This window comes from Leptodactylus fuscus, chromosome 3, assembly GCF_031893055.1.
Source record: "Leptodactylus fuscus isolate aLepFus1 chromosome 3, aLepFus1.hap2, whole genome shotgun sequence".
Taxonomy (NCBI): Eukaryota; Metazoa; Chordata; class Amphibia; order Anura; family Leptodactylidae; genus Leptodactylus; species Leptodactylus fuscus.
The window spans coordinates 44,735,039-44,748,969 of NC_134267.1; the positions used below are offsets into that span (position 1 = coordinate 44,735,039).

At 41.0% G+C, this 13,931-nt stretch overlaps 1 protein-coding gene and 1 long non-coding RNA gene across 2 annotated transcripts in view; one reads left to right on the plus strand and one right to left on the minus strand.

Moving 5' to 3' along the window:
- Nucleotides 1-13,931, plus strand: part of LOC142197309 (uncharacterized) — a 644,898-nt gene that overhangs the window by 599,778 nt on the left and 31,189 nt on the right. The window lies entirely within an intron of this gene.
- The window catches only part of TTC27 (tetratricopeptide repeat domain 27), a 267,096-nt gene that overhangs the window by 244,343 nt on the left and 8,822 nt on the right, over nt 1-13,931 (minus strand). Inside the window, exons 3-4 of the mRNA XM_075267495.1 lie at nt 10,793-10,964; nt 8,969-9,098 (exon numbers count right to left, since the gene is read on the minus strand). Coding sequence (XP_075123596.1) covers nt 8,969-9,098; nt 10,793-10,964 — 302 coding nt within the window. The remainder of the gene's footprint in view (nt 1-8,968; nt 9,099-10,792; nt 10,965-13,931) is intronic.

The following is a 13,931-nucleotide window of genomic DNA, read 5'->3' on the forward strand; positions in this document are numbered from 1 at the left end:
CAGGTACAGATGGGAGGTCATACTTATTCGACAGCAGTAAATGGATGATGATTATTTTAGGTTTTCAGTCATACAAATTTTATATACGGTACTGTCAATTTATTCGTTTTCTGCCTATTAGCATATACATTCTGGTTGTTACTTGTAGGTGCTTGAGGGAGCTACTTTAGTTCAACAGTTTTACACTATGGTCCATATTGGCTGTCACTATTTTCAGTGACATTGGGTGAAAATGTTCATTTCGGTTAAAATGATCCATTTTTAATAACTTTAGTCTAATTTGCATGGGCAGCTTTACTGACCGCCCAAGAAAACGAACGAACATCTGGATGACCAAAGAAGAGAGATATTAGCCCCATAACCATAGCCGACCAAATATGTGGTTAAGGCTAAACAGCTGTATACAATCTACATAAAGGTCTATGGCCGCAGTCAAGCTTTGACTTTTGGCTGAAGGTGTGCCACATTTATGTTTGGCAGATAATTATACAGTATTATTGTAATGATCCTCATACATTGAATCACAGCATCCGCCTTAATGGAATAAATAACAGGGCACTTTGCACAGAATTCTTGGAGTACACCCCTTATAGATGTAATCACTGTGATCTGTTCATTTTGCAGATTGTAGGTTATTTGGTAAAAACAAAAGAAGCTGGATGAAAATGATAAGGAGTGACAAGCTGCCACAGAGCATAATACAATAGCACACACTTGCATTATGCTGAATGTGTGTGTGGCTTCGGTGCCTTCAGTCTTCATAAAATCAACACTGGCACTAAAGCAAAGAACAATCAAGTTACTAAACCTTTACTTATTCTGCAGGCAAATAAATCCTAATAATTGCTATAGAGTCCGGCTTGGATAATTCTGCTTTCCATAAAGCTTAAGATCCTAATTTCTATCAAGTATGCTCGAATGTTCTACTGTATGTTATGTATCTTATTCTGACTCTACTGTTTCCCAGGCCGAGGAATGCAGAAATGTACATCACAAGTTATAAGGTCGAATAACAGAGTATTGAACATGGACTAAAATAACCGAACCAGCAGAACCAATCTATCAGGTTTGGGTGCCTTTGTGAGGGAGCACAATATGGGCCTATAGCAGACTAAGGTCACTATAACAGGTTCATACAACATGTCAATGGCAAATGTGGGGAAGGTAGCTTGGTAGAAGCAGTGGTATGGACCCAAGCAGTTAGAGACAGGGACACAAATCTTGCAGTAAAGTGGTTTATTTAAGAAAAACAGCAAAATAAATAAACCTTTACGTCAGGCACAAAAATGAGCAAAAGAAAATACAGCATTAACTTCAGGCAAAATAATATCAAACCAAAATCCTGCTTGTCTGAGCGCTAAATAAAAAGTAAATACTAACTGTACGTGTGGATTACTACCAACCACACAAAATGAACAAAAAAAAAAACACTGTACAGTACACAAGGCTCTTAGTGTCAGGACAGACCCAGCCACTTCCTCTCCTCCCGGGATCTGCCCTAAATTACAGGCTCTGCAGCCTTTAATGGCCCAGTAACAAGCCTATGACCCAAACCTGGGGCTGAAGCCTATTCCGGTCCACACATAAGTTAGCAATCTGGGGCTGAGATAGTGTGATTCCAGCACTTTGCCTTTCACCTTCTCACACAAATTAAAACACAAAAAGCTAAAAGGTTTGTCAAAAAAATCTTCCACCGAGTAAAAAGAACTATGTTCGGAAGCCGACGTGTGTCACATCCTTGCTAACTCCATATCTATATGGTATGTAGGGCTGTAGCGTAGAAGTTAGAATACAATATAAACTTATCATCCTCATCCACAAGGCTCTCCATAATGCTGCACCTCCCTACATTTCCTCCCTCATCTCTGTCTATCACCCATTGCATGCTCTCCGTTCACTCAATAACCTAAGATTAACATCCTCCATTATCAGAATCTCCCACGCTTGTATATAAGACTTCTCCTGAGCTGCACCACTTCTCTGGAATGCTCTACCCGGACAATCATATTAACTCCCAATTTCTACAGCTTAAAGCTCAAACTAAAGACACAGAGGAGAGGGGCAGAACCTGGAGCAAGAAGTGAGGGAGGGATATTGGCATAAGGGCAACAAAGGCACTGTCATCAGTGAAGAGTCAGGAGATCCATGTGCACATTACATTCAGTTGCCAATGAAAAATGTGGAATTGTAAAACAGAACGCAATAGAAAACGAATAACAGTTTATAATTAAATAGGTTTTCTAATATTTTATATTGATGACAATGAGGATCCTTAGGACAGACTACTGTTCCCTGATCTTTTGGGGTCACTGATCAGCATTTTGACGGTGACATGGTGCTCTGATCTCTCCTTAGTAACTGTGATGTGAGGTCCACCAGTGACAAGGTTCATGTGAATGGGATTTGGCTTCAACAGAAAAATGTGCAGTACTGTGTCTAGTGTACACTGAAAAGAGTGCTTACCTAAGCATCATAGGCCATTGAATCAGCTGATCGGCTGGGGTGACAGGAATAATATAATACTGATGACCTATCCCAAAGAAATATGAAGTTGTGCACATCCCTTTAACATAAATCTATGGTCTCATCCAATAGTAGAGTTAAAAGCAAGGCTGTAGATTTGGTAGGTCAAACCAACAACTATGAGGCCTCTATTTTTCCTCAACCTACGACTTCATAAATACCTGACAAACATTATGAGTCGAAGGCTCCTTCACACGGCGTAAGCGCTCGGCTCATTCCGAGTCGTACACGCGAGTGCTTCTAAACACTTCCCATTCACTTCAATGGGAGCACTCGCAAAGCCAGCTTTACGTGCTCTCCCATTGAAGTGAATGGGAAGTGTTTAGAAGCGCTCGCGTGTACGGCTCGGAATGAGCCGAGCGCTTACGCCGTGCGAATGGGCCCTAAGGTAGTAAATCCAGTGATTCCCAAAGTGGTCTAGGTGGCCCCCCGGGAACACAGCCGCGACGTTAGATCGAATCTTCACATTTCTTGACGAGATTTGGAAATATGGTAGAAATGTAGCAGCAGGGGGTTCACTGACACCAGTAAAATTTTGAAAGTGGTCTACGAGAAAAAAAAAGTTTGGAGAACCTTTGCTCTAATCGACATAAAAAAAGCTGAAGAACATTATTTCCGAATCCATCTCGGACTCCGACGCCCTGATTAAGATTACTTTAGGGAGCTGATCAAGAATACTTTGAAACAGGAGGCATCAATAACATAACAAAATAGACCAATAAGCAAGAAAAAAACTGTGTTAATATTAATAATAGGGGGAAGACCAAGAGTCGAGATCATTAATTTCTCATGTGAGCTAATACAAGCATAGTGCCTCATATCTATCATGAAGAGACGCTTAAATCATGTGGAAAGGGTCGCTTCTGGGCATTTCATGATCTAAGCAAACAGAATTAATGCATCTTTACATAAGGAATGCTATGTTCCAAGAAATCATGTTACCAGGAACCTAGCAGGATGATCTAATGATTAAATTCATAAGTCTGTATTCACACAGTGAAGCTCTGAATTATAAATAAAAGGGGGCATATGTCAAATATCATTTAATATCATTTCAGCTAGATTATATTTTTAGCAACACGATACAAGCTATTTCTCTGGCTGCGACATATTGGAACATATTATTGCCAATGATCAGAGGAGATTATACGAGATGTTCAAATTATTTTACTTAAAAGAAACTTCCAGTTCCAATCTGTCATCTCTTTAGATATTAAACCGTAAATTATAGCGCCCAATGACCTCTGTACAGATCACACGCCTCTATAGAAGTCAATGAGTGATTTGCAGTCTGCAGATTCCTATCGTATATGTGACTGCTGTAAAGCATATCTCTGAATACTGTTAAAAGTAGGCCCAGGTAAAATGGCTACCCTCACAATCATGTACATAAAGTAAAATAAAGACTACAATAACTACCCCCATCAAATAAAAACTGTCTGAATTATATGCAATACATTCCCTTTAACAGGAGCATGGAGGAAAGATGTAGACACAGAAAAAAATACTTTATTCATGAATTCCCACACACAGTAGGGCTAGTTTACTGTATTGGGCCTCCATTCTTTTTCGTGGGCTAGAAATCCCGGTTTTCGTCTGTATGCAAATGAGAGAAATCTCCAGCGCCGCCTCCATCTTCTTCAGGAACGGCCTCCCTGCGCGTCTTCTTCAAGAGCTGGGCTCAAACTTCTAGGCCTCGGGCAGAGCAGACTGTGCATGCCTGCGGCCACAAGAAAAATGGCCACTTACACAGTAAGTAAGCGGCTATTTTCTTGTGGCCTATGGGCATGCGCAGTCGGATCTGCCTGAGGCCTAGAAGTTTGAGCCCAGCTCCGGAAGAAGACGCGCAGAGAGGCTGTTCCTGAAGAAGATGGAGGCGGCGCTGGAGATTTCTCCTGCAGCATTAGGGACACCCCCAGTGCTGTTTGAGCGCTGGGGACCGCCTCCACTGCTGCGAGAGAACTCATTTGCATACAGATGAAAACCGGGATTTCTACAGAACGGCAGCGTGGAGTAGACTTCTAAAGGTAGGAGAAGTATAGCCTTTCTTAAGGCTATTCCTACGTGTTATCGAGAAAAAAACGTGATTTTAATGGTAGAACCCTTTTAAAAGGAAATTACTTCTACCTTATAAAACATGTCAGCAATTTCAGTGAAAAAAAAAATTAACAATTGCGGTTACTATTCGCATTCTCAAAATGGAATGGAGTAACTACACAGTCTGGCACTATCAGCACAGCTTAGACAGCATCATACTGTTGAGGGCTGTGCATGGTCCATCAAATATCAAATCTCCAGTCTGACATCTTCCTTCTACAGCTCATTCCCAATGAATTAATACAACTGAACTGCAACACCAAGCACAGCCAGACGCAATGTAAGGCGCTGTCCCCGATGTATAATGAAGAGGTCACAACCTTGCCCTAAAGCAGCTTGACCTCTTCAACAATAGTATGTCCATGATATTGATGACCTACACTAAAGATAGGCACATTCTCGGAAACCGGCTCTAACCTGCTACAACCTATAGATTTCCAGATATGAATGTCCCAATTAATTTTGTAGTCTATTTTTTTTTTTAATTGGGAACGCGTGCTTGCGCGGTATTGACTGTAATTGGATTTTGTGGCAATCTAAACTACATAAATCTGCGCATATGTTACAAGAACAGTAAATACTACATTTATTATAGTTGCAACACCCATGTTCATACAAAAGCATAAAAGTATTCTCGACACGTGGAGGAGTCATTTAGCCAGCAGAGAAGAAATGAAAAAATAATGATCTATCCTTGCAAAACATATAGCCCTTTGTACCGCAAGTGTGATTACTTAAATGTTCTATTTCCAGCACAGCTGATTATATCCACCTTGTCTCCATCCAAAAGCCTAATTTTTAATCCTCCAGACATTTTTACAGCTTATTATCAACAGTTTATTCATGGGGGGACTCGCCACTCTTGGCAAACAAAGTAGAGAGATAGAGCTGGCTCAGAATAAATTAGACAAGAGAGACCTTGTGGATATGCACAAGAGCAAAGTGATAAATCATTTTCATTTCACTAATACAAAGTTTCAATTAAGTATAATCAAAAGCACTGAGCGTTCATCAAAAAACCAGATTATTCACTTGCCAGATAAGGTTAATTCAAGTTCTATTCCAGCTGGGCTCATATGGAAATCGCACGTCATGGTTCGAGACCCGCTAAGCCTTGCTTGTGTGCTGGGATGTCCTATCTCCCTGAACAAACAAGTGATCAAATATACTTATCGTCGCCTTTCGGTTTTATATCATTCTTCTACGACCACTCTGCTACGTGGTTAGCGGGCGGCTGTGTGTTTGGACTATTAATGACCGAAGGCTGTATCTATCCAAGCCAGCGGTGGAGAAAATGAAGTGTTTCCCATAGATCAGGTCTCCTGACATCAAGAGCCTTTAGGTATGGCATAAAGTATGCATCATTATAAAACTTTGATCTATGATATGAAGATTTGTGTCCGTGCACTTGTTTGCGCTGTCTGGGGCTTCTGAAGTGGTGCGAAGTCTCTTATAGAAAATAAGCGCCACTAAAGTAAAAAATAAAGCTGTCATTTATAGTAAGGCTATGTTCACATCTGCGTTGGAGTCTTGTTTGGGTCCCCCTGGCGGATTGGAACAGCAGAGAGCCCAATGCAAGTGTGAACCTAGCCTTAGAGTGGAAAATGTAACTAAGATTTATATAATGGTTATTGTTAGAGATGAGCGAACACTATTCAGAACAGCCGTTCCGAATAGCACGCTCCCATAGAAATGAATGGAAGAGGCCGTGCCGGCTACGTCCATTCATTTCTATGGGAGCGTGCTATTCGGAACGGCTGTTCTGAATAGTGTTCGCTCATCTCTAGTTATTGTGTTATTGTCCTTACTTCTTTATGTACAATCATCATTTTTCTTTGTGGGTTTTAAATATTTTTCCTTCTGGAAAAGGACTGCACTAAATTTACAAACTAACACGTATCTTGCCACTTAATATCTATTCACAGGATAGGTGTCTGATCCCAGTAGAAAAATATTCCTTCAGCACAAGAGGTCTATAGTAAAACTTGACTTTTATTGGAAAAATATAAAAAATAGGTACCAGACATAGGAAAAAAAAAGGATATAGAAAAACTTACATGTTCAATTCCAAGTATGCATGTATGGTTGAAGACAGACAAGCCTACGCGTTTCGGGACATCCATGAGTAAGGGACGGATGTCCCAAAACGCGTAGGCTTGTCTTTCTTCAACCATACATGCATACTTGGAATTGAACATGTAAGTTTTTCTACATCCTTTTTTTTTTTTTTTTTTTTTTTCCTATGTCTGGTACCTATTTTTTATATTTTTCCAATAAAAGTCAAGTTTTACTATAGACCTCTTGTGCTGAAGGAATATTTTTCTACTGGGTTCTTGCATTGTTCCACCCCAGCCGGGGGTGTATTTTTTTGTGCACTCTTGGTCTAGCTGATTCTCTTTAAGATTTATGGTGAGCTGTGGACTGTGTTTTTTCTTGTGCATAGGTGTCTGATCTGTGGGGTTTGACTGCTAAGGGTGCATGCACACGATGTAATGTGGCACTGATTCTTGCACGATAACTCGTGTAAGGATCAGCACTGCAAAACAGAATCCCATTGACTTCAATGGGTTCCGTTTAGCACGTATAACACATTGAAATCAATGGGAGGTATGAGTTATCGTGCAAGAATCAGTGCCGCATTCCATCGTGTTATCACAAGGGGCTGAGAAATGGTCACTCAGCTATGCAACTGCTCCATTCAACTCCATTGAACTATTAAAGATAGTGAAATCTTGTTGTCAGCTTATTTTCACCAGACTCGAATAGATAGGCACTGCTCATGTGTGACCACCACTTCCTTCAGAGAGGGGTACCCACATTTTCATGATCGGGGTTGTCCCAATGATCAGATCTCCATCAATCAGGCACTTATTACTTATCCAATTTCCCTACATTGAGATAATATGCAATAAATGTGTCCAAAGAATGGGACCCTCACCATATTAAAAATGCTAGATACCACTCTGTCTCCAGCCCAATGGACCGACTGTCGCACATTCATAGCAAAGACAGTTGGCAGGTCACACTCCTGGAGCCCTCTCTAAAAATTCTTCACAGGACCTATTTGGTCTCATTTAGACTACACAGCTTCTACCTTTCGATGTCTCCCCTTTGTTTTCAAGGTTATGATGCCTTAGGCGATACTCTTCAGATTTGGCAGTACTACCCTCTGGCCCGTCACTTCTTGGAGCTTAACCATAGACTGGTGCAATAGTTTTTTGGACAGTCGTTGCCATGTCTGCCTCAGTCCTTCTTCTGTGTCTACTGCTCTCAGATATGCCCAATAAAATTGCTTCAGTACATCCTATTGGCTACATGAATCTATGTTGCTTTCAACTGCCGACGACCATGTCTTTCATTGACTGATGTCTTTCGGTGAGTTGACACGATCATGCTCCATGAAAAGATTAATGCTACTATCTCTGATACCTGCCCAATTTTTGATGGGGTTGGGCAGACTGGATTAATAGGCCCAATATCCCTGGCCTGTAATACTGTCTTCAGCTCTAGTCTGTCGCTAGGATTAAGTGCTTTTGTCCATACCCCTTGTCCCAGGCAGGATCATCCCCCCACCCCCGCCAAAAATTTGCCTTATGCACTTTAGCGCTGCATAGCCCTTTCTATTGCATTTGTTAGTGAGTTTTAAGTGTCTGTGTTCCCTTTATTCTCATATATAGGTCTACATTTACTAAAATCAATTCAAAGTGATTAAAAATGCACCTGTATACGGTGTATTATTGACACACTATGCACATCCCAGACTCAGTATTTGGCTCACTACTTTTTTAGACAGTGGGCAGAGCAGGGTGGGGACGTCTGATCTTCCAGATTTACTATAACTCATGCCAGCGAAGTAAAGGAACTGGGAGGTTACTCATGTTCATCACCTGTCACTTCCCGTGTCCATTCCTTAGGCTGCTGATTGGCCTCAGTGGTCAACTATGGCAGGGACTTCCGCCAAAACAAGACCGTGCAGTAGCAGGACATGACCGAAGTGGGAGACACCGGAGCATCGGGGACAGGTGAGCATGTTTGTTTTTTTTCACCTTTCCTGGCTTCCTTGCAAAAATTGGGTTTTCCTGGACAACCCTTTTAAGCTTAAGATACATTTGGCTATTTGTAGAACGCTCAGTTTTTTGGTAGATTTATTCTTTAGGAGTGTGGCCTGTTCTTTTCACCTACACATATACTTTAGGGTGTGTCCTAAGCTGACCTACATATCACTATACCAGCTTGATATATGTGGTTGTTATTGTTGGTATTGAGGTCTGAAATATAATGCGTTTAAATCTCTCATGCTTTATATATATAGATTTATCATGACAGTATACGCAGATATTTATCATACCTCTGAAAAGCGCTCAAGCAGAAGTGAGGGCAAAATATCTTGAGGTTCCGAAAGCACGGGGGGCCCGGTCCAATTGCTCTGCACGAAGAGATGAAGACAGCTGACTCCCAGAAGAAATATAAGTAATTGTCTAAAAAAGGAAAAAAAAAAAAACAACAACTATAAAAATCACCATTCAATTTTATATTCAGCCCCAAAACTGCAATTTTAAATCTGTTTTAAATTACCTTTAAGCTGCTATATCATAAACTGCGCTTTGGCTCTACATATAGATTTGAGTCCTAAAACACAATGATGTTTTGTAGATTCACTGATCTGAAGAACACTATGGCTGAGGCCCCATGTTTGGGACAGCTGCTTTTTTGTTGCCAATTTAGTTGTGTCTTATTTTGCCAAAGTCAAGAGTGGCTTCTACAGGACCAAGAATATACAGGAAACACTTAGGGTATGTTCACATTGAGTTTTTTTGCAGGACTGCAAAAAAGGCTCCTATTCATTTCAATGGGAGCCGCTCACTTTTTTTCCTGCTGACGATTTTTTTCAGCTAGTGGAAAAAGAAGCGTCATGCCCTATCTTGCCACGGATTCCGCGGCCAAGTCAGCCGTGGCTTGAGACTCACTCCCGATTAGGCCCATTCATTCAGGCCTAATCAGGAGAGGGATGCTGCGACGGGATGCTAATGCACTGCATCGGCATCCCGTTGCGGCTAGCCACATGTAGAATTCACACGGCGGAAAACGCCGTATACTTCACTCTTGTGCTAAATTCATTACTAGCATTGGATTTAAACAAAAAAAAAAAAAAAACCTCAACAGTAAAATCTTCAACAAAAAAAAAAGCAGATTTTCAATATGGGGACTTAACCTAAACCTAGAAATGAATGATAGTAAGAGGGCTGCACAAAGGCAATGAAATCAGAAAAAAAAAATGTAACCAAAAAGGTAGAGATTAGTATCGAACCTTTATCTGGGCATTTATGTTTCTACAATATTACGTTATACCAGGTTTATTAGATACAAAGCTCAAATAGCTAAATATCACAAGACATTACCTAGACGGCACTGAGCACAAGTAATCCATATACGGCAAATAATTCCATATTCCTTAAGGCATTCATAAGAATCAGTGCAAAACAAACTAAATGACCAAATCTGCTAAATAATTCATGACACAAGTAGGAATCAGAACTGTTATGACCCAAGTACTCTACAAGCAGGCCATATGGTAGCTGCACACATCCTGTATAATCTGTCACTTAATAATATGTTCACGCCTTTACTTAAAGAGGACCTTTCAACACTTATACCATTCTGCATCATTTAATTGATGCTGCTCCAGTCATGTCTGCACAATTGGAATTTTTGTCTGTAGCCCTCACCATTCCCAAGCAATAGGTGCTATTAGTTTTGGTGCCTGAAATGTGGTCTAAGCACTCTACTGTCAAGTGGGTGGAGTCAGGCAGTCGCAGGTCAGTGGGCATGATTCAAGGCTCTCTGACACTACCTAGTTCACATCAGGCTTTGAAAATAACTGGACTGACTACTTAGAAACGGAGGGGTTAGAGATTTTCGGATTTGTAGATGACACAAGAGGGGTCCACCCCATCTTTAAACTGGAACAGAGATCCACTCATTACAAACATCTGACAGATTCAAAGCAACTGAGTATTACATGGTCAGTCATTCATTTGATCTGTATTCTAAGGCTCTGGAGTTGGTACCTTTCTACCAGCTCTTATGAAGCCACCACCCAAATCCCCCCCCCCAACTTCCCTGCTTGTAGACTTAGATAAGATGTATTAATAAGTAACGATTGGTTAATTACCTGTCATTGTTCAGCTCCACAGGTGAGTGCAGGAAGGCAGCAATTTGTCTTTCTAGATATAAGTCAAGTTTTTCTTCTGGTTCTGGAGAACCAAATATCTCTTGTACCAATGGACTCAGAACAATGCCCTCATAGTTACCTTCAAATAGCAAATGTAGTAGAGCGATGATATCTGTTAAAAACAAAACAAAATACAACAAACATTTTAATAAACTATATGTTCCGATTCTATACTTGCCACTACACAGATGAAGTAGTGTTATACCGAACTTCTGCAATTAGTTAAAGGGGTTGTCCCATCTCAAGGATCCTATCTATACTGCTAGCTTATGTGGATTTAAGACTTTTCCTAAATACATTGCTTCAGCAAAACTGCTTTGTTTGGCCACTATCTGAGATTATAGTCTTATTTCTCCGCCCAAGACATGTGACGTAGCTCCCTGCTCTCAGCAGGGAGGGGGAGCTGAGTGCACGGAGCGAGCTTGTATTTCTGAGCTGTTTATCTCCCAGTTATCAGCTCTGATAATTGAATTTTGCTGATAAGGGCTGAGACAGGGAGTCTGTTACCTCTATTTGTAAACACAGACCTAAAACTGAGTTTATTGCAAGATGACTCTTGGTTCTGTAGCATGTAAATTTGGGATTTTCATCACCTATCAAATCCAGCTCTGCTACATCAGCTTTATATTGTGCATCTTTCAGTGATACTGAGCTAATTTATTTACAACCATCCCTCATTACTGACTGCAAAGATGTACTGCTATGAAGAGAACTAGCAGAGCTGGCTTTGTCTAGGAGACAGCAAGTGAAACCCCGCCCAACAATTTACTGAGAAAACCAGGAAGTGAACAGATGACACAGCCAGCAAGTTGGTGAACAGGCGAGGAGGGAATACCCCTTTAACCTGCTTCAGCCTAATATATTATCACAAAAAGACGACAAAACCAATGAAAAGTCATTAGGAAAACATTTTTCATTGGCTTTTGTTGTCTTCTGTGATAACATATTAGGCTGCAGCAGTTTAGCTAATTGAAGAAGTTTGGGTTAACTCGAAGAGTAACTGAGTGGCAATAAAGTAACCATACACACGTACATGCCTCAGCCGTCATGCCACGTTATAACTGTACAAGGACGCCATCATCTGCGCTACTATAGTCCTATAGGGCGTACTGGTGGAGAAGCCAGTTGGGCCTCTCTAGCCCCATCAAGAGCCCCTCATTGAAGTTGTTACTGTTGCCTGCGGAATATATCATGGAGAGGGTGTCAGGAAGCCCAGGTCTGCCACAACCTGTGGCCTTATGCCTAAAAGTAAGGAAAACAGGAACCTCCAGCTCAGGAGCATACACCCCTCCTCCCCCGTGCGATATTTAAAGGAACCCCACCAAGCTCTAGCAGGTCTGTTGGAGGGACCGTTTCCTGTCCCTAGTGGGGTGCGGCAACCTTCCTGTCAGTCCTTTTGTGGAGGCGTGGGGGGATAAGCTATTTGCCAAATACCAACTTTGGAAGAGCATGGGCTGCTGATTCCTGAGACTTGTCCATGAAGTTCCATAAAGTCTAGTCTTGGCACAGAAGGAAAGAGCCTCATTAGCACTAATAAGTCACATAAAGAAGATAGTCATCCTATTACACTGCGGTATGATAACAATATCAATCAATCTGAGGCGGTTACATCCAGTGGCTCCTAGGGGACGACTATAACAAAAATCTGTTCTCTTGGGTCTGTAAAGAAAATATAACATTATGACAAACTCAAGAGCCCTGGAATAATGTGTAATCGTAATTCACATCCACCTGCCTGACCGCTGCTGGAGTAGAGCGCTCTGAAAAATAGCGCTATAAAAAAGAATGTCTTGGAGCAATTTAAGATAATGATAAACGGCGTTCTATCTGATATCTGAGAGACTAAGGATCTCAAGTTTTACCACATCTGTTTAGTTCTCAGCGGTGCGGGAACATTAATGTCATGAAAGTATTAATAATTTAGATAACTACCAATTCTGGACCAATATACCCGTTACAAGATACTTTAGTTATCCATAGCACTGGAACGTAACAGCAAGCCTTGCTAGTATAGCATGTCTGCAATGCAAGAACTGAAAAATCACGCAGTATAAGAAGATGAGACTTCAGCAGAAAACTGGAGGATTGGATTACATTTGAGAAGGAACAAAGAACAGAATGAAGTCCTATTCTTGATGTCCAAACTATAGAAACCATGACATAACCATCAACCCATAGGTGAAAGAACATTGGAATTGGCATGGTGTCATGAGAAATGCAATGATGTCGGCTTATACTCGGGTCGGCTTATACTCGAGTATATACAGTATATTTATTTATACACACTTGAATGGAAGCAGGACATATGACTCATGAACATGCCATCACTGGCCTGTGAAGCAAAAATGGTGCTACTGCTATATGGAGGCCCCAGGTATTGGACTCCCACTTATCAGATACTGATAACCAATCTGAAGGATAGTTCATCAATATTTAACTCCTGGAAAAAAGAAAACCTTTAAAGGGGTTTTCTGGGCAAAAAAATTCCGCACCTGGGATCCTGAGCTGGCGCCTGCGCAACAGAAGCTACGCATGCGCAATAGAACGCTGGTTCTTTTTGCTTCTTCCGGCATTCTATTGTACAGGCGCCTGCTCCTTTGTGAAGAAAGCGACGCCCAGCAGAAGAAGAGGAAGTGAGTGTTGATGAGTATGTTGGGGGAGATGGAGTACAGGTGGCCTAATGTCTCCAGAAACAGTAAAACGCAACATCACAAGAAAATCAGACCGCCCCAGGCATATGGGTAAATATACTTTTTTTTTTTTTTTTAAAGAGAGTAAATTAGAAGTTAGTCAGGGGGAGAGGGTTTAGCTTAGTGGTAAAGTTTTCATTTATCCTGGACAACCCCTTTAAGTACACCAAGATGCCTATACATTAGAACCTGTTATCTCAACTCACGATCTAGAATCTCCTACTCGTATTTTTCATTTTTCTTTGCCTCTCTTCTTACTCCTCCCCCAACATTCATCTCTCACAAGCATATTTCTGCTTAAAAATTATAAATAGCTAGAATCCAAGGGCATCTATTACACGACTTCACCAATCTGCAGGTTTCTAAACATGCAATCAATAAAAATACAT